The sequence below is a fragment of the Piliocolobus tephrosceles genome, chromosome 1, assembly GCF_002776525.5.
Source record: "Piliocolobus tephrosceles isolate RC106 chromosome 1, ASM277652v3, whole genome shotgun sequence".
Lineage (NCBI taxonomy): Eukaryota > Metazoa > Chordata > Mammalia > Primates > Cercopithecidae > Piliocolobus > Piliocolobus tephrosceles.
Genome location: NC_045434.1, coordinates 153736881 through 153762643, shown reverse-complemented (window position 1 = coordinate 153762643; position 25763 = coordinate 153736881). Strand labels below are relative to the sequence as shown.

At 37.6% G+C, this 25763-nt stretch overlaps 1 protein-coding gene across 1 annotated transcript; it reads right to left on the bottom strand.

The window, feature by feature from the left end:
• Positions 1-4537: 4537 nt before the first annotated feature.
• RPE65 (retinoid isomerohydrolase RPE65) lies at positions 4538-25763 on the bottom strand. The gene is made up of 14 exons (XM_023207670.2): positions 25707-25763; positions 24425-24507; positions 22707-22857; positions 20822-20929; positions 20577-20718; positions 16891-17038; positions 15576-15657; positions 15207-15339; positions 14960-15099; positions 14207-14336; positions 7245-7359; positions 7056-7150; positions 6838-6949; positions 4538-5697 (listed from the first exon to the last, which is right to left on the bottom strand). The coding sequence occupies exons 1-14, from the start codon at positions 25715-25717 to the stop codon at positions 5546-5548; spliced, it is 1602 nt and encodes a 533-aa protein (XP_023063438.1). The 5' UTR covers positions 25718-25763; the 3' UTR covers positions 4538-5545.

Below are 25763 nucleotides of genomic sequence, written 5' to 3'. Positions count from 1 at the left end.
TTTGTGAGATTATGATTCTATTCAATTTTTAAGACTATAAATTTTGATATCTTAGTTATTCTTTATTACTGGGCTGTTTTTGATATTGTGGTTTACATATTTTGAATATACCTGTTACCTAAGGCTAACATAAAAAATTCCCGTTGAATTTTCTTAGCACTTCTGTTGAAAATCAACTGACTAAAAATGTGAAAGTTAATTTATGGAGTCTTACTTTTATTCACTTAATGTATATGTTTATCCTTATGCCAGTACCACACTTTGTTGATTACTGTTGCCTTGTAGTAGACTTTGAAATGAGAACATGTGAATTCTTCAACTTTGCTCTTCCTTTCCAAAATTGTTCTGGCTACTCTTGGTCTCTTGTATTTTCATATGGATTTTAGAGTTGGCTTGTCAATTTCTGCTTAAAAGAAGCTAGTGTGTTGATCAAGATTGGGCTGAATCGGTAGGTAAATTCGAGTTGTATTGGCATCTTAATAATTTTAAATCTTCCAATTCATGAGCGTGGAATGCTTTTTCCTTTATTTAGGAATTCTTTATTTTTTTCCAACTGTGTTTTGTAGTTTTTGTATGCAGGTCTTGAACTTCTTTTAAGGTTATTTCTACTTGTTTCATCCTTTCAAATTGAATTATAAACAATTGCTTTCTCAATTTTATTTTTAGGTTGTTCATTTGTGGTGCAGATAAATATAATTGATTTTTGTATACTGATCTTGTATCAGCAACTTGGCTGAAGTTGTTTATTAGTCTATCTATCTATCTATCTATCTACACACACATTTAAAAGTGAATTCCTTAGAAGCTTCTAAATACAAATTATATAACCTGTGAATAGATATAGTCTTACTCTTTCTTCCCAATCGTGTACATATTATATCTTTTCTTTTTGGCTTAATAGTTGTGACTAGAACCTCTTGTATGATGCTAAAGAGTTGTGATGAGAGCAGACATCCTTGTATTATTCTTGATTTGGGTGACAACTTCAGCCTTTCATTGTAAAGCATAATGTTAACTGTGGATTTTTAAATAGATACTCTTTATCAGAATTAGGAAATTCCCTTTTATTTCTAATGTTTATCTTTTATCATGAATGATTATTGAATGTTTTTCAAATGTTATATTTTCACCTACTGAGATGATTGTATGAACTTTGTCCTTTATTCTATTAATGTTGATTATTATATTATATTTTTCTATTAATATTGATTTTTGGATGTTAGACCAACCTTAAATTCCTAGGAGAAATCCCATTTTGTCATGGTGTAGAAGCCTTTTTATATATTTATATATTTTTGAATTTGAGAATCCTTTTCTTTCGTTTATGACCTCATAAGTGATGTTTTTCTGTAGTTTTCTTTCTTTTCTTTTCTTATTATGTCATTGTCTGTTTTTGTTATCAGGGTAAAATGCCTCATAGAATCAGTTGGAAAGTATTTTATTCATGTCTACTTCTTGGAGAAGTTTGTGAAGGATTGGTATTAACTCTTTAAATGTTTGGTACCATTTACCAGTGAAGCCACTGGTAAGCTTTTATTTTGAGAAGTTTTAACATGACTAATTCAATCTCTTTAATTGGTCTATTCAGATTTTCTATTTATTTTTGAGTCAATTTTTGCTGGTCATGTCTTCCTAGGAATTTGTCTATTGCATGTCAATCATCTAATTTATTGGCACACTGTTGTTCATAGTATTCCCATACATATCTCTATCTTTAAGGTTATTAGTGATATCCCTTCTTTTATTTCTGATTTTAGTAATTTAAATTTTTTATGTTTTTCCTTGGTCACTCTAGCTAAAACTTTCATTAATTTTGTTGATATTTTCTTTTCTTTTTTATTTTTAAGATGGAGTCTCAGTCTGTTGCCCAGGCTGTAGTGCAGTGGCACGATCTCGGATCACTGCAACCTCCGCCTCCCGGGTTCAAGTGATTCTTCTGCCTCAGTCTCCCGAGTAGCTGGGATTATTACAGGCACCCACCACCATGCCCAGCTAATTTTTGTATTTTTAGTAGAGACAGGGTTTCACCATGTTGGCCAGGTTGGTCTCGAACTCCTGACCTCAACTGATCCACCTGCCTTGGCCTCCCAAAGTGCTGGGATTATAGGTATGAGCCACTGCGCCCATGCTGATATTAAAAAGAAAAAAAAAGAAAACCAATTTTTGGGTTTATTAATCTTCTCTCATATTTTCTGTTTTCTGTTTCATTTGTTTGCACTCTAATCTTTATTATTTCTTTTTGCTTATTTGTAGTTTGTTCTTTTTTAGTTCTTAAGGTGGATGTTTAAATTATTGATTTGAGGTGCTTATTGTATTTAATAAAGGTATATATTTTTAATATATGTCTCTTGCAGCTATAACTTTTACTGTAAGCCCTGCATTAGCTGCATTCCATAAGTTTTGTTACGTTGTGTTTGTTTTCATTTATATAAAGGATTTTGTAATTTCTCTTATGATTTCTTCTTTGACCCCTTGGATATTCAAGAATGTGCAGTTTAATTTCCACATATTTGTGAATTTGCCAAAATTTCTTGCATTGCTGACTTCTAATTTATCCCAGTTGTGGACAGATAACATTTTAAGCATGATCTAAATAATTTTAAATTTATTTAGACTTGTTTTATGGTCTAACATATGGTCTAGCCTGGAGAATGTTTCCATGTGTGCTTGAGAAAAACGACTATTCTGCTATTGTTAGGTGGATTCCTCTATAGATGTCTGTTAGACCTGTTTGGTTCATAGTGTTGTTAAAGTTCTGTTTCCTTTTTGATATTCAGCGTAGTTCCTCTGTCCAATATTAAAAATGAGGCATTAAGTAGGCTCCAACTATGATTGTTGAATTATCTCTTTCTCCCTTGCATTCTCTCAGTTTTTGCTTCATGTATTTTAGGGATCTATTAGGTGAATACATGTTAACACTTATTATCTGTTCCTAATATGAAATTCACAGAATTCTACAAAACTGTAGGTTTTATTGCTCGTTAGGAAAGTAACTTGGCCTCCCTTTTCTCATCTTTAAAATGGTGAAAATAGTACCATGATGGGTATAATATGAGGAATAAAAATGCTTAGTAATTTAAGTTTTTTATCTTAAAAAACTCGATAAATGAGTTTTTTTTTTTTTTTCTCTTGTCTTTCAGAGATTGTTTTCCCATTGAGATTGCATTGTACCAGATTTGGTATTCCTTAGGAGATGTGTTTACAATCTTTAATCATTGATACTCTTCCTATTAGGTTGAACAGAAGAAATACTGCATTTAGCTCCTCAGCCAGACTGTGGGATAGTGGAGTAACACTGCCATAGAATCCTTGGAAGACAGACTCCCTTTGATGTCTGTTGGTCTTTTCTGCTTTAGAATATAGGACAGGGATTGTCTAGGTTATCTGCCATGAGGCAGTTATCAGTTACTGATTACCCCTTGATGATATTATGTCAAAGATTTTATTATCTTTTTGCCTTGGCTGTGGCAAATATAAGGCACCAAAAATGGAAGAAAAAATAAACTTCAAACAGCTTGTTATTTTAAAATAACTGCTTATTAACAGGTTAATTTATATTAATTCAATTGAGTTATTTTTCTTAAAACAGGATTTATTTTTTATAGATGGGACATGATTCTCTAGATCCCTCAGAGGAGTAGGTGTTTCCTAGAAAGTCCGAATTTACAAGTTAATCTCTCCTGCATGACTTAAATATCTCTTATTCTAATTTAAGTTTTTAAAGCTTATAGTCTATCTTGCACTTGAAAAGTAGCTCCTACGTCTCCTTGCTCTAATCTTACTGATAATTGTAATTGAGAATGCCAACGATGGTGAAATGGTATTAGCAGAATGTTATCGTAGATTTGCCTCTTTCCTTTCTTCACACATTGGTTACCTCTAAAGGGGATTGTACAGCAGGAGGAGATATGGTCACCTTGAATTGTGAGACTTGCTTCATGAAAAATGAATGGGAAGAAGCCAGGGAATCACTGATTGGCAAGGGTAGGAAGTGGAATTGTAGGATTTTTTTTTTTTTTTTAATTTGAAGACTTGAAGTCTAAAACTTAGTAATTTTTCAGTAGTTTTCTACATTTTTTAAAAAATAGAAAAATAGTTTTCTTTGTGGAATTCTGTTCATATATCATGTCTAAAGACAGATACCAATGGATTGATATTTATCTACAGTGACATATTCCATGCAGTTCCCTGGCATTTTCTTTCTTTTTGAGATTTTTAGTTCTATCTAGTAATTACTGATGGAAAAATAATGATTACATAAAAAATCTACAGGAATAGAAAAGAAGAAAAAGACCAGTACCCAAATCTTAAGAGCAGTTGAACTTAGATGAGCTCTGGATGATTTTACTTTACAGTTTCTACTTTTTTGTATTTTTAGGTATTCTTTGAAAAGTATGCTTTACTGAGTATTTGTAATTTAAAAAATGAGTTTGCATCTTATCTAAATAAAGACCAAATGGATATATCAGGTACCCTGGTTAGCTTGTACCTTCAACCTGTTTTTACCTGGTCAAACACCATGCCGATCATCTTAGGCATCATGGTATGTAATGCTTTCGAGCATAAAACAGATACTAGAATTCAGATATAGTTAATTATTTTTGTCAATATTTATTTTTAAATAATCTCTAGAACAAAAGAAATTTTAAAACAAAAGGCTTAAAATGTATTAATACCTGCATGTTAATAATTTAACTTTTCCTGAGTGATTGCACAATGCTTAAATATAATTAAACAAAAAAGATGCAATAAAGTGTAATCCCCCAACATTATCCCATAATCTGATTTTAAGTAAATATTACACTTGTAAGTATTTTATGCTCTTTGTTTAATATAGTCACTACTATATGTACTTGCTTTTATGTTACATAGCTTTTAATATGTAACTTAATCTCTGAGATATTATTTAGTTGAGAGGTCTCAGTTGATTAAACATAGATTTTCTTATTATAAAATCAGAAATAATAGTACTTGCTTGTAATAAGTGGAAAGGTTAACATTCCTAAGCTTCATAATCTTTGAGCAGTTACATATATGCAAAATAATTACTGCAATTACTGTTAGATGATAGTCCTTGGTTTGAAAAAAAGTTTAGTTTGACATTTAGTAATTAAGCCTTATTGCATGATACTTCCTTGACTCAGCAAAGCCACATACAATATAAATTAAGTGTAGAGGACTTTGGTTTTTAAATGTTAAAAATATAATTGGAACAGATAGGTACCTAAAATATGCTCTTATAATAGGAATTAAAGGCCATTTAGTAAGTCCACGTTCATTTCCTATTTGGTTACTAAATATTTAAGAGTTTTTCAGTTATGGCCTGTCTCACAGAGGAAGTATGATTATCTAAATATGTGCTTTTTTTTTTGATAAAGGAATTGCTTGCTCAACTCAGTGCTTTCTGTAAAACATTGCAAAATTGTGTGCATCTGCTAGTTAAAACCATGACATATAGCAGGCTAAAATGGAACAGAATTTGATTGCAGACCTGAAGCTGATTTTCTTGGTTTTGCTACCAAAACCATATCTTGCTGGAGTATGTTCAAGATTTTTTGAACAGTCCATGAAAGGTGACAGGGATGTTAATCTCCACTTCAGCCCGGGCAACTTCACTTAAGTCCTTGGCATTCAGAATCAGGAGATAAGCAGGCTTTTGTCCTGCTCCTGGGCTCACCACCACACTCAGAACTACACCTGTTTATCAGAAGTAAATAAGGCAATATTGAGTTTTTAAAAGCCCAAGCTATAGATTAAATGTCATTGAAATAATATAGGAGGTATTACATTGACAAATACAGAAAGCCATATGACCTGAGTTCTTTTTCTGACTCTTGTACCACCTGGCATGAGACCACCTTTAAAGAGGTCTTTTAAACTCTTTATGTACCCTACCTACACTGTAAGCTCTAAGAAGGGAGTGTCATGTCTGTCTTGCTCACTGCTATATCTCAATATTCTATGACAATGCCTACAGCATAGTAGGTACTCATTAAATACTTACTGAATAAATGGATCTGTTCTTATCTGTAACATAAAAATATAGCACCTGCTGTATATACTGTAAAAACTGTGATGATCAAATGAAAAGTGTGTATTAAAAGACTTTGAAAGTAGTAAGATATATCATATGTATGGTTTCTAAGATTGATCTGGAAGCTGACTTCCTTCAAACAAAATGAGAACAAATCTTTTACAGTTTTGACTGGATATATAAAATCATTTAGTGTGAAATGGCTCTACAATCCTTTATCTCATTTCTCTGTAGTTTTCCATATTTTAATCCCACAGACTGTAATCTATCTCCCTGTCCCAGCTGAGAAGTAGTTAACTAACACTGATGATTTGTAGTTTGAGTTACTGTATTTGAGTTGCTGGTGTGGTTCTGGGTCTTTTTCAAGCCCTAGCTTACTGAAAGAACGGATGAAAATGATTCACAGAGCTTCTTTCTCATTCTCTTGTATCTGCTATAATACTTAGCTTCTCTTCTTAGAATTACTATTTTTTAGAAATATGTCTTCATCAGGAAAGGCAAAAAGCTAGAATTCATGTTGCCATTTTTTCTTCCTTCTCTCCCTCATCTAGAGCAGACAATGATGCTCCATCCTGATACCAAATGGTGCTTTGACATTTTTTTTCTACTGGTAATCAACAAGACCTGATCAAAAGATGAAAATTCTTTTCAAATAAGTTTAATTATTCGGTACTGTTCTATTTATAGTATTAAGGATCGTTTTTTAGTATTACGGAGTAATCAACCTTACTCCTTTCCTAATGAACTAACATAACAGAACTGCAGTAAGAAGAATATTCAGACACAACAATTGCTTTCATTACCATCATCTTCTTCCAAGGCATCTGGGTGAGAAACAAAGATGGGTTCTGATGGGTATGAATCAGGCTCTTGCCAAACCCAAGTTTCTTTAGTTTTGACATTCAGCTTACAGAGCTGTTTGTGAGAAAGAAAAAATCAATCAAGCAATCAGTCAATATGCTCTACTTGACTAGCATATATTCAAAGCACTTTTCAAATATTAGTAAGAAGGATTAATTACCCTATCTGGAACAAAGTGATTCAAGCCAAGTCCATACGCGTATGTGTAAGGTTTCCCACAATACTTCTGGTAATTGATTTGAGGAAACTCAAACGCTACGAAATAGAGCACATGCATAGGAAAACTCTTAATCTCTTTGAAGGAAACATTTGTTCACTCCCGTGTGAGGTTTTCTCTGGATCATCTCACCTTGGCGAGGCCCTGAAAAGAGAACCTCAGGCTCCAGCCAGATCGTCTCGTCACTGCACAGAATTGCAGTGGCAGTTGTATTGGGGAGCGTGATTAAATTCTTGCCTGTGTCAGCCTAGGAGAGAAGATAACAGAAACCTCAGTGAGCAGGAAAGAATTCAAATAGCCAGAAATGCAGACTTCCTAAGTCTTGGCTCCTGAGTTCTTTTTTAGGTCAACGTGTAGGGAGGAACTGCAGGAAGCTATAGATGAGGGACCCTGGGATGTGACTGGGAAAGCTATCTGTGCCTGTGTCAGTCACTGGCTATGTATCACTGGGAAAGTCACATAACCTCTTAGGCCATCAATTTCTCTTTTGTAAAATGAGACCATCCTTGAAGAAAATTTAGGGCTCCAAAGAAAGGCCTCTGCAAAACAAAAAAACAAAAACCGAACAAAAATCTCAAAACCAATAATAATAATAGTTAATGTTTATCTGCAGAACAACAAAGACTTCAACTGCCTGAGGGATGAAAGAATGTATATCTCTTTCACGCTTAGAATATGTTTTGATTTTGCTTGAAAAAAAAAATCCTTACAGTTATGTTGACAAAAAGAAAAAAAAACCCACTAGACCATATGTTTACTAGGATCTCTTGTCACACACACATGATTTTTCTGATTGTTTTATAAAAACAATGGACACTATGAGATTTTTCTAAGCACATATCTACTTATTAATAATCTCATCAAATACTTGACTAGATATTTTGTTCTAGACTCTATTCTTGGCATTCAGGATATTTTGGAGAGTGAAGTCCCTGTCCTCTTGAAGCCTACATTCTAGTTCAAGGAGATATACAATAAATGTAATTAATAAATTTTATAACATACCACAAATGTGGGGAGAAAAAATAGAGTAGAAGAAAGAAGATCAGAAATGTGAAGGGTAAGTGGGTTAAAATTTGAATAGATGGTTAGGGTAGGTCTCTGAACAGGTGGCAGTGGAGACAAGACTCTTAGAAGATGAGAAAATTAGCAATGCACTATCTGCGGAAGAACATTCAAGCTGAGAGAACAAATTGTGCGAAAGCCTGAGGGAGGAGGATGCTGAGTTTGTCTGAGGAGCATCAGAGAGTCCAGTGTGGATCCTATCGACTGGGCAAGGGGAGAGAATAAAAAAGGAAGGTGTAGAGGTCATGAGCCAGGCTATACAAAGCCTTGTAGGTCATTATGAGGATTTGATCTTTCTCTGTGAGTGAGTGATGGGAAGCCACTGGAGGGTTTCCAGCACAGGAGTGAGATGCTATGATTTATTTTTAGGGTAGACTTATTAGTAGGGAGGATCCAAGAGTGGAATCAGGGAAACCAGTTTGTCTTGTAGTAATCTAGTTGAAAGAAAACAATGGTTCACACTAGGCCAGTAGCATTGCAGTTAGTGAGGAGTGGAAGAAGGGGAGGACAGAGTCAAGAAGATTTCCTATTAAATAAGATATGGGACGAGGAAGAGGCATGAAAGTAAGAGAGGCATCAAGCATGACACCAAGGTGTTTGACCTGAACAAAGCAAGATTGATGTCACAACAAAGATAGGAACTACAGGTAGAGTAAACTTTTCATAGGGGAAGATGAGAAGTTCAGGTCTTGTCTTATTAGACTTGAGATGTCTATTCGACATCCAAATGCAGATGTGGAGCTGGCACTAGCAGGTACGAACCTTGAGTTTAAGAAAAAGCTAAAAATGTAAATGCATAAGGCATGAATATTTAACAACGAGTGAGTGTAGAAATGGAAGATAGGAGAACCAAGGCCTTCCGACAAGATGTGGAATGAGAAGGTAGCTGGTTGGGGCAAAAATGTCAAGAGAAGGATTTTGTAAGAGCCTGATAAAACTGATCCATTGAAAAGGTTAGGAGAGTGGTGATCTAGGAAAGACGGGGAGAACTGGGAGAGTGATTTCCCTGAGAGGGTGAAGGAGGATGAAAGAGATCAACTCTGGATAGGAAGATGGATAACTCAGTGTATGAGTACAGCTGCTGGTGGGTGGGTAGACGTGGTAGCAAGTCTACGGTTCCTTTCTGACTTCTTTCATTTGTTTCAGACAAAAAGGAAACATAGTCATCAGCTGCATCTGAGTGTGGAGGCGGGAAGTGGGAGATGATAAAAGTTTAAAGAGAGAAGGGTGTGGAATATTTAACTAGCAAAGTGAGAGAGTAAGTGAAGCAGGGAAATGTAGCAGAAAGATTTGTGGTCATGCATCTAAAATTGGACCAATTAACATGATTGTGCCTTGTCTGCACTTAGTTCAGCCTCAGAGGTATAAGTATGGAGGGGGTGGAGAGCTGAATTTAACTAGACTTGTGGTTTTGACAAGTGACTTTGATAAAGTAAGAAAGAGGCAAGGGAAACGGAGGTCTACATGAGAAAGTGATTGTAATTGTTGACTGTAAAGCTTAAATTGAGTGAGGAGAGAAGGTAAATCCTCAATGGAGTGAGAGAGTGAGAAAGTACTGTGTTCAATGGATTGGAAGTTCCTGGTGGAAATTGCAGTAGGGCAAGTGATGTTGAAAGATAAAAGGTCAGAGTGTGTCATGCTTGAAACTGAGATTATGGAAGGAGTATAGTCTTAAGTACTGGCAAAGTCGAGGGTATGAGGGATACACACACACACACACACACACACACATACATCACTTGGCTATATGATTAGATAAAATGAGATGAAAACTTGGGAAATTTTAAGGGTGAATAGAGGGAACAATGATCTGAAAGCAGCAAAGAGGAAGGACACCTACCCCAACTCCAGGCTAAGTGGTAAAAGGGCTGTACCCTGTGCAGAGAAGAAACTGCTTCTCCTGGAAATTACTGTTGGGGAGACTGGTGTCTTTAGGGGAGAGAGCCAAATTTTGGTTAAAAAAAGAAGGTGAAGGGAACATTCTAAGAAGAGAAGACAGGAGATTTTTCTGGTGGTGGACTAAGAATTAAAAGTAAGTAGTGGAAGATTTTCAGAATAGGGAAAGGATAGGAGGTGGGAGCCAACAGAGGAGAAGATTCTGCAAGATTTTGTGAAATAAGGGACTCGAGGTACTTAGTGATGATGCTGGGAAGAAGCGAGGGGTGTGCACATGTATGCATATTTATGTCCATGCATACAATAAGTACAAATGTCTATGTCTCCGTTTAATATATTATTTATTGGTTTCAAGTTGAATTTTTTTACTTTGTTCTAGTTTGCTTATTTTTCTTGTTAAATTAGATTTCCTGTTTGTTTGTTTGTTTCTTGAGATAGGGTCTTGTTCTGTTTTATTTGTTTGTTTGTTGAGACAGGGTCTTGTTCTGTTCCCCAGGCTGGACTGCAATGGCATGCAGCTCACTGTAACTTTGAACTCCTGGACTCAAGCAATCCTCCTGCCTCAGCCTTCCAAGTAGCTGGGACATAAGACCTTTCTATTTTTCTCTTCATTGCCAAACTTTTAAAAGTGTACATTCAGTAACTGCTTCCAGATACTCAACTGCTTACCTTAAGAGCCCTGAAACCTGACTTCTGTCTCTCTCACTCCATTCCCTTAGAGATCACCAAACCTAACGCTTCATTCTTAGTCTTCAGCCTTTTCAACTTGTCTGTAGCAGTGAGCACCGTATAACCCTCACCTGCCCTCATCTTTGTGACATTACTCTCTCTTAGTGGGAACTAGGGCTTTCTGGTGGCTCTTGTTTCTTTTCCTGGCTTCTCTTATTTCTACCATTTTCTACACGTGGGTATTTTCTGGAGCTACGGTGCTTGGCTATCTTCTCTCTCAGTATTCTCTGGCTTTCAAATTCCTTATTTTTTAAATAAGCAAATTTTAAATGTTTCTTTTCAAAAACCTATTCTAAAGTATGATTTCCCCCCTGCTAGCAGTCTCATCTCTCTATTCTTATATATTTTATTATCATTTCAATACCAATAATTATAGGCTTTTCTTTTGTTTAAAAACCTTCACTGTCTCTCCATTACCAGTTCAATAAAGTGCAAATTTCTTAGCCTGGCCTTAAAGCCTTCTAAGATTACAAGGTACTTTTATAACTTGTTATCCCATTTAGTCTACTGCTTTTGCCTATGTTCCAACCAATTATAATAGCCAATTCTCTCTGCGTGTCTCCCTCTCCACTTCTCTGTCTGTCCTCAAACCGTTCTTTCTGTCTTCAGTTGTTTTGCCTCAATCCCATCTGCCATATTACTGCCCATTGCAAATAACTATGTTCCATGAATCTCCCCTGCACTATCATATGACTAGCTATTAAGACATCAATTTATCCCTCCTGAGAGTACTACTCTTGTGCTGACATGCATGGCTATTCCCGATTTGCCTTCTTTCTCTCTGATACACTAGGTAATGGGCTCCATGAGAACCAGAAGTGTATTCTTTTATGTATCCACTGAAAAAAGAGTGTGATGCCTGTTATAGTGGCTACTCAATAACTATTAGAAGAAAGAGGAGACAGATTAAATGATGTTAGACATTTGTTATCATTATTGCAGTTCCCTATTTTGTAATTGGGTAGTATTTCTTCAGGCAATGATAACCATACAGTTAGAAAAATCCTTCCTTTTTCTTTATTTTGAAATGTGAATATTTAAGTTAAGTGGTCCTCTTTCATTTCCTTAATTTAAAGATGATTGTGATTTTTACCATTACTAACAAAATAAGAGTTTACTGAAAAACTGACTCATCCATTTGGCGAATATTTTGGGGACACTCAACTACATGTCAGTGATATGCTTCCTAAGGGGAAAGCAAAAATCCTTAAGGTACCCAGACTGATCTCTCTCCATGATCTTTCTTTGGAGCTCCAGATCCATGTATAGCAGCTGCCTATGGAATGCTTTGCTAAGATGGCTAGTGGGTACCTTCTAATTAACATCTGTAAAGTAAAATGTACTCTTTTTTCTACAAGCTAGCTCCTCTTACTTCTATTTATTTATTTGAGATGGAGTTTCGCTTTTGTTGCCCAGGCTGGAGAGCAATGGCATGATATCAGCTCACCGCAACCTCTGCCTCCTGGGTTCAAGTGATTCTCTTGCTTCAGCCCCCTGAGTAGCTGGGATTACAGGCATGCGCCATCATGACCAGCTAATTTTGTACTTTTAGAAAAGACGAGGTTTCTCCATGTTGATAAGACTGGTCTTGTACTCCCAACCTCAGGTGATCCACCCGCCTCAGCCTCCCGAAGTGCTGGGATTACAGGTGTGAGCCACCGCGCCTGGCCCAGCTCCTCTTACTTCTGTGTTTTCAGTTCAGTGAATTATATCATCATTCACTCAACTGCTCAGGGTGGAAATCTTGAAGGCATCCCGAACTCCTTCCTCTCTCTTACCCCTCACATGTAATTAGACACCAACTAATTAGGGAGTTGTTGATTTTGCTGCCTAAATATTTCTCAGCTTTGCATCTTCATCTCTCAGTCACCATTTTCTTAACTCAGATACTTATTCCCTTTTATTTGCCTCGTTGTATTAATCCTGTAATAGGGCTTCTAGCCTCTACTGTAGACTCCTCACTTTCCAGTCTGTCATCCACGATGCTGCCAGAGTAAAGTTTCTGAATCACAGATCTAATCATGTCCTAAAATACACTTAAAATATACACTTAAAATATTTAAATGGCTCCCTTTATTTATACAACACTCAAAGGCTTATGTAGCCCATTGGAATATTGCTCCAACCTATCTTTCCAGTCTCTCTGCCCGATACCCATCTCCCCTATACCCCTAAAAAAACCAACCTCAGCAACTACTTTATATTTATAGATGAAATCTTGCATTTTTAACTCCTTCTTGCCTTTATAGAAGCCCTTTTGCCTGTCTGTAACACTCAACCTCATCCTCCCTCTTTCTCATTCTTCACAGAGCTTACAAACTTGCTTAAGAGCAGTGGTGTTTGGTTCTAAATTGAGTTTATTTTCTACTACACCATACCTAAGCCTTTGGTACAAAGTTTTACATTCCATGTAGCTGTTTCAATAACCCCTTTTGTGCAACCAGGGAGCAAACAGATATAAAAGAAAGCATATATTCACATATCTATATGTTAGAATTATATTTTATTGATTTTGACTGGTATTTCCATCACACTACAAATTCTAGATGTTACTCTGGTTATTCTAAAAAGATAGTCTCTAAATACAGGGAAGAAAAAAGTAGAAATAAAGAGATGACTGTCTATTGTTAGTAATGATTTTTAACCTCTAGCATTATTTTTCAGAAGATTTATAGAAAACCAAAATAATGAACTGATTTCCCTACAAGAGTACTTTTTTATGCTTCATCTCAAAATTATTTCAAGTATTTATATTATTGATAAAGTATCATAGGAATCAGTGGATCTGCACTATTCACCGAGGAAGTATATTTTATTTTATTTTATTTTTTCGAGAGGGAGTCTTGCTCTGTCGCCGGGGCTGGAGTGTGCAGTGGCCGGATCTCAGCTCACGGCAAGCTCCGCCTCCCGGGTTTACGCCATTTTCCTGCCTCAGCCTCCCGTGTAGCTGGGACTACAGGCGCCCGCCACCTCGCCCGGCTAGTTTTTTGTATTTTTTAGTAGAGACCGGGTTTCACCGTGTTAGCCAGGATGGTCTCGATCTCCTGACCTCGTGATCCGCCCGTCTCGGCCTCCCAAAGTGCTGGGATTACAGGCTTGAGCCACCGCGCCCGGCCTTGGAAGTATATTTTAAAGACAATTTTGTAGATACAAGAACAGCAGATTTAGAATCAAAAAACCTGGTTCTTATCTTGGCTCTGCTGTAGTTGCTTTTGCTAAGTCACGTTACTCTTCGGAGCTTTAGTTTCATTTGTAAAATGAAGGAAGTTTAATTAGTTTATTTTTAAAGCTCCTTCTAGCTCTCAAATTTCAAGACTTTATGTATAAACATGAGGCAGGAGGACAATTCCTGAGAGAGATGAAACATTCTGGTTAAATCTGAAATCTGTGGAGAAGCAGGTTACCTTGTCAATATTCAAAGGAAGTACGTATCTCCTAACTTCAGGTTGGGGAGCCTTTCTGGCATTTTTTTTCACCTCTTCCCAGTTCTCACGTAAATTGGCTAAATATAAGTAATTATAAACAAACTCAAATCTGCAAAAATAAAAAGTCAAACATGAGCACAGACAATTACAAATAATTTTAGAGAGATGATTCATGCCTTTTTAAGCACAAGTGCCTGCCTGTTCTTTATTCTACAACCCAGAAACTGCTATTGAGCCAGGTGTATTAGATCATTTCCTCCTGCCCACACTGGATGAAAATAAAGAAACCGGCTTAATGGATTTGTTTAAGTAACAGCAGCTTTGAGATACTTTCTGTTCTGCTTTCCTGTCACCATTCTGTTTGTGTCTTTAGGGGCTGTTGTCTTTTTAGTGACTTGGCTAGTCTGAAAAACGCAAGCCTTTTTCTCCCTTCTCAGGGAGGATGGGGCTCAAGTTTCCCCAGTGATTTTGTCAAATTTAAGTTCACCTCTCTGGTCACAGAATCTTTTGTTTTCAGGTGGGGTTCGTGGACCCAATTAGTTTTCAATCATTAACCATAGTTTTGATGTTCAGATTACCTAAATTCCCTGCTACTTTCTCAATTACATTTTTGACTCTTGCATACCTCTTGCTATTTTAGATGTGATTCAGATTGAGAGCAGTGTCTCTGTAAAAGCCCCTAATTTCCAGGAACAATGGGAGATGTCACATTTATCCAGTGTCCTTTCTTACCCTTTCCAGCAGCAGAGATCCACAATCAGAAACCCATTGTCTTCATAGGTGTTGATGTGATGGAAGAGGTTGAAAGGAGAAGTCCTGTATTTATTATTGAGGTACTTTTTCCTTTTTTTGTCAGCAATATGAAGCCAAACCTTGAAAAATGAGGAAAATTTTGATGCATTTAAAAAGGAAAAAAGTGTACATTATTAAACACACCTTCTTCAGAATCACGAACTCAACAAATATATCTAAGACTTACCCCCATGGTTTCATTGGACTCAAAACAATCCATGTAGTTGGCTCCCCAAAGACTCCACGAAGAAAGGAACTTGAACAGGTTAATTTTGACTGGTGTCTCCACAAAAACGATATAGTTGGGAGTCAGACCAAAACTGTTCAGAAACACAAACGGGCTTGTGAATGAAAGGGCTGATTCTCAAGTCACAAACAAATTTGTATACATGCGGTATGCTCAGTTACAAGAATCAACAGTGCCTACATGAAATTAATTATGTTTAAATTTAGTTTTCTGAAAAAAAAATTGTGATCAGGATTGATATCAAAGGTAGGCAAAGCACATCTTTAAACTTGAGTTTTCCTGAAGATTCATAGCAGGCCTTCAAGTTACCTATGAACGTAAGATGGCTTGAATCGGTCACTGCAGGGGAATTGTACAACGATCTCTGACTTGCTTATTGGATCTTCCTTGTCTGAAATAAAGTGGTTTTAAAAGGCTTTGGAACAGCCTCTTATTTTTTTTTAATACAAAGCATTTAGAACAGCTTATACAGGCAAAGAAACACATTTTGATTGTTTTAGAGAGGTTATTTTCATTTTCTCCATCATTTGCACTTCTTAGTGAAATTTCATGTGAAGCTGCAAAATCACCTAGGAAAATCCAAATAGCAGCAGATTTGGAAACGTGCGTTCAAATAGGGTGTGTCAAGCGGAGTATAGTGGTGTCACATCTTGCAATAGCTGGAGGTGGGTTTTAAGTCGGGGAGTAGGGAAAAAACCTCAGAATGGGCAAAATGTCTTTTGCAACATCTTAAGATGCCCAGAGGATATAGTTTAGATGGGTTTGTGTCAATAGCCCTATGCGGTAATTCTTAACACACATTAAAATTTACTCACTAGTAAGTGAATGTCCTCAAACTTTAGTGTGCTTTCGAATCACATAAAGAGCTTCTTAAAATACTGATTGCAGGCTCCACTCCCCAAATTTCTCATTCAGTCTGCCCTGGACAGGGCTCAAGATTTGTATTTCTAATGGTTTTCTAGGTGATGGTCTTGGTCCAAGAACTACACTTTGAGAACTGTACTAAATAATACTAAACAAAAATCTGTATACATTCAAATAATTCCATCATCAAGGTGGTGAACAATGAACCTGGCAATAAATGGAAAATGAATGGAGAATTCTAGAGTACACTCCTTTTTGCTATAGTTTTTTTTCTATAGTATTTATATGAGTTAACAGATTTGTTTGTAGTTTTAGGAAGTAAGCACAACATACTTAGTACACTGTCATACGTGTATGTATGCTATTATGCACACATACATGCTTATTTAATTTAGTTTTGCCTAGCACATGGATAAGTGCTCAATAAATGTTTGCTAAGTTTGAATCCAAATTGTATATGATCAAATCCATATATATATATTGTGTGTGTGTGTGTATATATATGCACACTACATTTTTAAATTCTAGAAGAGAACTTGGACACTTACTTTCTATATTTTTAAGTTGTCATCCTTTTGATATGATGCCCTTGGGCATTAGGACCGTTATAGGGTAGGGGTGAAGGCAACACTTCTGAAATCTGAGAGTAATTTAAATATGCACAAAATGCTATTCTGATATTCTGATCTTTCTCACAATACAGTAAGTTTCTCACAATACAGATACTTGTTTTCAGAAGAGGACAGATTGGTAAACTCACCTGCTTGCAGTGGTGGGATCTTTACAATGTTGTAGGCAATTGAAAAATTTTTTCCAAAGCAGTTACCAATATTGTAAACGGTTCCATCATTTTCAATGTGGGGGTGAGCAGTGGCTCCATTGACGGAGACATAGTTGCAAAGATCAACCTACGGAAGTAAAGTGAATGTCCTCCCATTGAGAGAAGGAAGATACATTATACCTTTGTCCCTAGGTCTGAGGTCACCACTGCCCCTTGAACTCTCACCCTAAGTGCACTTTCTCTTTATTCTCATCTCTCTGGATTCTACCCTCTTTCACCTTGAGTTCCCACCTTCATGAGAACACACTGCCCCCTCATGTGTCTGAATCTGGAGTTACCTGTGACATCTCTTTATCTGATGTATACTATACAAGGCTCTGGTTAGTTACTTTTAGTATATGCAGATTGACCTCAAGCCATAAGTTTGAGTCCTCAGACTTTTTTATACTCTTATTATTGTATTAGATTTAATTGTATAAAATTGCTAATATCCAAAAATTGTTGATTTCAAAAAATGGCAATTTTGTATGATACTGTGTAAATATCAATGATGTGTCTTGCACGTGGTACTATATGAGTTTGGAACTGAAAGGGACTTCAAGCTTCATCTAGTATAGAAAGTCTTAATTTAAATAGACTTTAGGAGAACCATGGATCTCTTTTAATTAAATATAAACATTTCAGGCAAAAACATTCAGCATTTAATTCAATTTTATGTCTCATAAGAAGTTTAGAACTGCGAATGTAACACAAATCTCTGTTTGAAGAAGGATAAATTGAGGTCCCAGAGAGATCAAGTGTCTTGTTTAAGGATAAAGAGCTAGATAAATCAGCACTAGATTTCTACCTGGGACCTACTTGGTAAAGATTTATTGAATGAATAATTAATGGAATATATATTTATAAATTCTTTCCAATTAATTAGGGGATTTTTTTTTTAAAGCATAGAACATTTTAGCACACTTATTTAAATAATAAGCAAGATACTCATTTATTCAATCAATTATTTATCATATGCTCTGGGCTTTCACTATGTGCCAGGTACTGTACTGTACCAGGGCCCGGGAAAGAGAAGATCTTTGCTTTCAAGAACTTCATTCTAGACCCGTGCTGTTCTATTAATATAGTGACCACTAATTTTTAGATAGAACTTCAAATTCAGCTCCTCAGTCACATTAGCTACATTTCAAGTGCTTAATAACACCAGGATAGCACAGTTATAGAGCATTTCCATTATTGCAGAAAGTTCTATTGGCAGCACTGCATTAGACCAACAAGCTGGCATAAAGCACTGCAAGTGTGCAATGGCATCATAGAGAAGCGCCATCTAGTCCAGACTGAGGGATTAGGCAGTTTTCCTGAGAAACATGACTCCAACTAATGTTTAAAAGGTGAGTAGAGTTAGCCAAGTGGAGCAGGATGACAGTGTGTTCCAGGGAGCGGGAATCCTAATGTAAATGCCTACTGTAAATGCATAGACTTGTGAAATAATGTGTGCTGTTTGGCAATTACTAGTCATTTAACCTGGCTACCATGAAGAGCACACATAGAGGAGGGCGAATAAGAGTGGGACAGCCACAAAGACCTTCACTTGGACTTTATTTGGGAAGTTATGGATTCCCTAGGTGGAGTATGAATTTCATATTTATATTTTAAAATTTCCTACTGCTGCCTTAAATAAATTGTATTTAAGGGAATCAGTCTGGAGGCAAAGGCACTGGTTAATAACAGTAAACAATAAAAAATTTCACATTTTTAAAATTACATTTTACAGTGCTAGTAACAATGGAACCTGACCCCTTCCTAATAAAGTCTATTCTGGAGCCATACCATAGCTTCTATATTTCTAATTAAAATACCATGTAATTGTAATACAGATTCCCTATTAAACTCAAAGGAATGACTTAGAAACTCAGCTTTTGTTCTTCTCTAAAAGAGCTACACTCACATTTGTGCATGGTTACACACACAGTATAAACAAGAAAGGGCTGTGGGGAGTACATGTTCAGACGCAGTAAATAGTCTGTTGAGAATTATAGATCAACTTGTGCTATTGAGACTCAATGCTGAGACTATTTTTTTTCTTCTTATTTTTACCAGTACTGCGTTTGTGGTTCTGGCCTTCAATTTCACCTCTTGGTCTCCCAGCTATACTGTATCTCTTTTACCTTCCCATATAGCTCACACATGGCTCCCCAAATAAACATCTTAAAGTATGGCCCTACTCATAATACTTCTTTGAGCAAAAACTTTCAGTAGCTTCCCATTAGCTAAACAACATATTCCAAATATTTAGCCAATTATTCAAGCTTTTAGTTTCATCCTACCCTGTGTCTCACTATTCCCCTTGACATTAACTACTCTAGGCAACCAGTTCTCAACTGGGAGTGTTATTGCCCGCTAGGGGAAGATATGGAAATGTCAGGAGCATTTTGGGTTAGTACAATGATTGAAAACATGACTGGTATTTAGTGGATGAGGCCAGGGATGTCAAACCTCTCCCATGTGTGGGGACGCCCCCATAATGATGAGTCACCCCCTGCCTAATGTTACTAGTACCTCCACTGAGAAATGCTGCAAGTCTAGTCAAAGGAGATTGTTCTCCAGTTTTCATGAACACCTTCTACCTCTATGCCTTTGATGGCCTTACCCCCTCCATCTAGCATATCCTTCCTCTAAATTCCCTGAAGTCATACCTCTCGTTCAACTTCCAGCCCAAAACCTTTCCCTTTAAACCTTCTTTCACCTGTCCCACCTTGCATTGCCAACTATTTCCAGAAGTTATTCCTTTAGTATTTGTGCTTTCTTAAAAGATTTTCCTTCTTAAAAGACTCATCGTATTCTTTGTCCTATTACAGTTATATATTTGATTTCTCCACCTAGACATTAAGTCACCTGATGACAAGAACAATGCCTTGTAAATAGGTGTATCTTAATAAATATTGGTTCAAAATGTGTATCTAAGGACTGCTGCATTGAGATTCCCTGAGTTCTCGGTAAAATTTGTCACTTCCTAATATTGCTGAAATTTTGTTCTATGCTATTTCATTCAAGATATAGCTTTATTTCTCATAAGAAGTATCTATAAGAAGGGGCAAATTAGTGCAACATACTTGCCTAGAACCATAAATAGCATGATTTTCAGTATCACTACCTATAATTTCTTGAGCACCCGGTATTTACCAGGTTCATGCTAGCTTATAAAAGCTATGAAAGACAGAGACCATGTTATCCTACTCATTGATCTATCCCTTGCATCTAGCATAAATTCTGAATATGGAAAGCACTCAATAAATATTTATGTCATGAATGAATGAATGAATATATTAGGCATTTTATGTGGGTTTTCTCCAATCCATGTAAGTGTTTAAAAATTTATAGATGAAGAAACGATGTTTGTCCTATGTCAAATAGCTAGTCATTGTTGACAACGCTAGGATTTGAAACTGAATCTGGCTCTCATGTTCTTTTCACCAAATTGCACCAATTGCAGGAAAGCATCATAGACAGAGGCAATCAGTGCAGTCCATTTGGAGCTTAGAATGGTCATTCTGTGTGTCCTCATCAAATCAGAATCAAACATTCACAGCATGAATAATTTATGTTGATTTAATTTTAAGTTCCAAATTCTAAATTCCCGAACATCACCTAGCACTGTGTCCTACCTGCTTAATTGTCTCCAAGGTCTCTGGATTAATCTTTGTAATAAAGTTGGTCTCTGTGCAAGCATAGTAATCTTCCCCCACTGGGTAGACATTAACAAGGGCATTGTCGGTAACCTCCACTCCTCGAAAGTAAGAAAAAAACCTGTAGAAGCAAATGAATTTTTCAGTCCAGTAATTTTCAAGCCATGAGAGAAAAAGGGCTAATGTAAAATGTCTTGAGTAACATTCAGTTTGGGTTCAGTAACCTGGAAAATATATTCTTGCAGGGATCTGGGAAAGCACAGGTGCCAAATTCTGTTATGACGATCCTTTTCTCGGTCATTGCCCGTACGTAAGCATCGGTGCGGATGAACCTGAAGGACATTGAAACATAAGGAAGGGTATAGACACGAGCAATCCGTACAGCCCATGTGGAGCTTAGAATGGCCATTCTATGTGTCCTCATCAAGTCACAATCATAAATGCACAACATGAAGAATAAAGGGTTTTATTAGCTCACTTTCTTGGGGTGACCAAGCAGGGCAGACACAATGTCCCACGAGTTTACATTTCTGTCTTCTAAACCTCACATATGAGGAAATTGAGGTTCAGAGCAGTTAAGTGGTTGGCATATGTAGCCAAGCTGGTTTAGAATCCTAGTGGGTCAGTGCTGGACAGCATGAACTTTCTGTATCACACCAATGCAGCCCTGGGGGAAGTTCACATAGGACCCCCACCCCCGTCACCTACAACCTGTCAACCTAAACTTACTGGGGAAATTCCAGACATGGTGTGCTGAATTATATTCTTCTCAATCTCTCTCTGTCTCTTTTATGTTTTTCTTCAATTTTAACATTTATTTTGTTTTAAAAATTAAGTGTTCTTGAATTCTATCTCTTGCCCAGACAGGTCTTAGAGTAGATAGCATACCTTGTCCAGTATTTCTCATGTGGACAGCCAGTTAAAATCTGATTTTGTACTTTTATTTATTTGAGACAGAATCTTACTCTGTCACCCAGGCTGGAGTGCTGTGGTGCAATCTCTGCTCACTGCAACCTCTGCCTCCTGGGTTCAAGCTATTCTCTTGCCTCAGCCTCCCAGGTAACTGGGACTACAGGCATGCATCATCACGCCTGGCTAATTTTTATGTATTTGTAGTAGAGACAGGGTTTCACCATACTAACCAGGCTGGTCTTGAACTCCTGACCTCAGGTGATCCAGCTGCCTCGGCCTTCCAAAGTGCTGGGATTACAGATGTGAGCCAACACACCCAGTCACACTTTTATGAAGAAGAAAGAGTGCCCTGGTCTGTCGAAGGTATGTGAAGCTTTATCTGAACTCCACACTAAGCTCTCCTGGCTACATTTCTGCTTGGCATCATCTGTTTCTCTTCTATTATCACGCAACTTGTCCTGCTTCAAGTCCCCTTTCACTGTTTCTTTACAGGTCTTGTCAAAATGCCTGAAATCTGTGATCAACAAAGCCACTAATAGGCTTGAACATGAAAGCAGAAGACAAAGTATTTGTTAATACTTCGTTAACAGGGGTTTCCTGGAATGACGATTTAGGGCTTCAATAATCTCTTGTTTTCAGAAAACTTCTCTTTCTGGTATCATTGTGACATGCTTTGTCCTTCACTACTTCGTGGCAGCCTCCCACCCCCTTACCAGTGGCCTTTCCAATTTTATAAAAAGAGAAAGGAATCAAGATGGCCAGCGGTTTAATAATAATAACAAGCATCACAATAGCTATTATTATGAAGTGCTTTGTGTGTGCTAGACACTGTGCTCTCATTTAATGCTTGTAATGAACGTATGAGGTAGATTCTATTATTTCTCCCATTTTACTAATTATAAAACCAAGAATTGTAGGTCAACATCTTGCCAAAGGTTACCCCAGGCAAGTCATGTCTGTTGAATACAGGGTTTAAAGCCACGCATGTTGGACCCCAAAGCCCTATGCTTTAGCTTCTCCTTTATTCCATGATAGTGTTCCCTCGTGTCCATGCAGACACACTGGCCCAGGTACATTCTGAGAAGAAAGTGTGTATATAGGTTGCCTCCTGGGTCCAGAGGTTAAAACTCACATGGGAGGAGGAGCTGAACTAGGCCCTACTTAGGGGAGGAGGAGGGGCACGGAGTGCTGCTTTACCTTCTGTGGTATGTGACGTGTCCTTCTTTAAAGTCAAACTTGTGCAGGAGGGCTTGTCCATCAAACAGGTGGTAAAATGGCTCAGATCCAACTTCAAAGAGTCCTGGCCCACATCGAAGGAGACTGCCGGTGAGCCACAGGGGGATCCTGCCTGTGATGAGGGGAGACAGAACGTTGTTTCTTATCCCTGCCTTGGGCTGGGCTTGTCCTTGGTAAGGCAGAGTATATCAGCAGCCTGATTGGGCAGCTTCTTCCTCGTAGAGCTGGCAGTGATTTTCATTCCCAGCCCTCGCGCTGGACAGCACTGAGAAAATGTCTGCTGACTTGACTCTCCTTCACTAGAAAATGTCTGCTGACTTGACTCTCCTTCACTAGGAGACCACACCGTGGGAAATGTGGCGACGCCCCAGAGTGTGGATAAAGGGTTGGAAGGAGTGAGGGAGAAGCATCTTGAGAGGACAGGGACTCTCCACCTAGATTTCCCCAAATACCAATCCATTTGCCTTTTGCCATCTCATTTTTAAGAAGATTTTCAAGTTTCTTGATATATTTTAGTAGAGTGAGGAGTAGAAGGATGGATTAAGAACGGGAATAAATATATTTTTAAAAGATGTGTCTATAGAAAAAAACTTTAAAAATGAATAAACAGAAATCCTGGCTCTTTAAAATCTAGAGCTATATCCCTCTGTGAATGTGAGCTACTGCCTGGATGAAAGTCAATCTGCTGTAGCAGGAAGTCCACAGGGTTGGATGTCAGGGACCTGACTTCTGGTTTAGGATCAGCTCACATGTCATCTCTGGACCTCAGTGTCCTCATCTGCAAAATGTGGGGTACCCAAGAGAGTCCTTAAGGCCTCTCAGCTTTCACAGTTAGGTTTGTCCCTAAAAACTCAGCTAGACTTATCCTTTGAGAAGGGCAGTGCTTGACAGTGTTTCCTTGATTCTTGCCAGTGAATTTTTTCAAGCAACTGGATTATTTCCTATAGCTAATAATGGTACTGATAGTAATAATTACTGTCTATTGATCACTTTGTGTTGGATATTGCGTGAATCATTCTATTTATATCACTCTACTTAATTTTCACAAAATCCTCATGAGGTAAATTTTGGGCTTTTGTAGATAAGGGAATTGAGGCTCAGAATGTTGAAGTAACTTAGAGGATTCACAGACAGTGAAATGATAGAGCTAGGTTAGCATCTACATCTGCCTCCCAGCAGAACCAACATTCCTCTAGTAAAATGGGCATGAAACCCATCACCCTTTCACATTCCCAGGTGCTTGTCACTGGACCTTCATTTATTCAGACACCTATGGAACAGACATTTATAGGACATTTACTATGTGCCAGGCACTGAACTAGGCACTGACAGTTTGAAGATGACAGAGGTGTAATCCTGATCCTTACGGAATTCCAATTAGATAGCGTTTTTCTACATTAGAGAAATAAAGTAAAGGCAAATGAAAGAAAATGGGTTCTTGCTATAAAAAGTCCAAACCACCTGATCTCTCTCCCTGTGACCCACAGGGGGAGTCTGCATTGAGACATGCCAAGGAATAGGAAGCCAGAGAAGAGAGACTTTAACATAAAAGAGGAACATGGCACAAGTATACATATGTAACAAACCTGCACATTATGCATATGTACCCTAGAACTTAAAGTATAATAAAAAAAAAAAAAAAAAAAAAAGAGGATGGTTTCAAGACTGGCGAGACCAACCTGTTACATGAGCTGTGAGCGGCGAGGACAGTTCCTCCACAGTTTCAAACAGTTTCTTGTAACCACCAGCAGGATGCTCGACCCTGAAATAGTGGAAGAATAAGGAAGAAGCCCATGTTGACGCTCAAAGTCTGCAGAGATAGAGGCAGAGCTGCAGGAGACAAGGCACTCTAGGACTGGCTCAAAGCCTGTTCTCTCCTGCCAGTCTAGTTTCAGCCGGTCTGTTGAGGGGACGGAGGGGCGGGAGCCGGGGAAGGGCGGACGGTGGAGGGAGGAGCACATGAGGCTGGGGGTGGGGAAGACTATTCAGGTATGGAAGGGGGTCCCAGATCACTGCTCTGATGTCAAGAGAAATGACCTCTCTTTTAATGTCAATGGTCACAGTGAACTTAATCCTGTCCTCTGCAGTTTTTCCTTACTTCGGAAGACAAATCAATCAATCCTACCGCCATCACTTCACTTCCTAAGATTTGTTACTAAACAGGGTCCTTCCCACAGTATTCTCCCACCCTATCAACATGCTCAGCTCACTGCATCATTGATTTTCTAGCCTCAAGGAGAGACTCATTTATCTCCTTCCTAAGGGTTGGGAGATGACAGCTTTTCGGGCCAGGTACCTCATCCTTCATTATTCACTCACATTATACCATAATTTTTCCCCCGTCATCTCATTTCTCTACCAATCCCCAAGACCTACAGTACTTTTTTCATCATAGTCAAACCAGGAGATTCAGGTTCTTTATTTTTGTTTGTTTTCTACCTCCTCTGTTCAGTTTCATTTTATAACTTAACAGAGTGGAATCTCTGACCAGACTCAATTATAATAATTACCTTTTACTCAACAATTACTATGTCCTACCTACCACAGAAAGAACTTTGCATGGTATTAGCTCTTTTAAATCTCACAGTAACATAATGGAGTAAAAGCTATTGCGACATCTTTCTATATACGGGAAAAGCTAGACTTAAAAAGTTAAGTAATTTGTCCAAAGTCACATGCTAGGAAATGACTGGGCAAGAAGTGGAGCCCGAGTCTGTCTGAAATCCCCATACTCAAGACTGCTTCCAACCCTGGGCTAAGTCACACAAATCCCCCATAATTTGAACCTGAATTCTAGAGAGTTGCTTTAATACATAAGCAGGAAAAAGTGTCCCCACCAAACTTTAAGGGTCTTTCCTAAACAGGTCGTTAATCAATGCCTTCTCTTCAGGAGCTCTTGAAATAGCACATTTATCATGAATCCACTAAGGTGTTTTTAAAAAGTCTCCCAGAAATACTTACTGGATAGACATTTTCTTCCAGTTCAGGATCCAGAGTTCTGGCACCAACTGCAGAGTG

What these genes read in the sequence shown, in the direction of transcription:
- RPE65 (XM_023207670.2), bottom strand. An exon ending in AAGCCATCTTACGTTCATAG is followed by an intron (nt 15,340 to 15,575) that starts GTAACTTGAAGG and finishes GTTTCTGAACAG; the next exon opens with TTTTGGTCTGACTCCCAACT. An exon ending in TTCCTTTGAATATTGACAAG is followed by an intron (nt 7,360 to 14,206) that starts GTAACCTGCTTC and finishes CTTCTCTCCTAG; the next exon opens with GCTGACACAGGCAAGAATTT.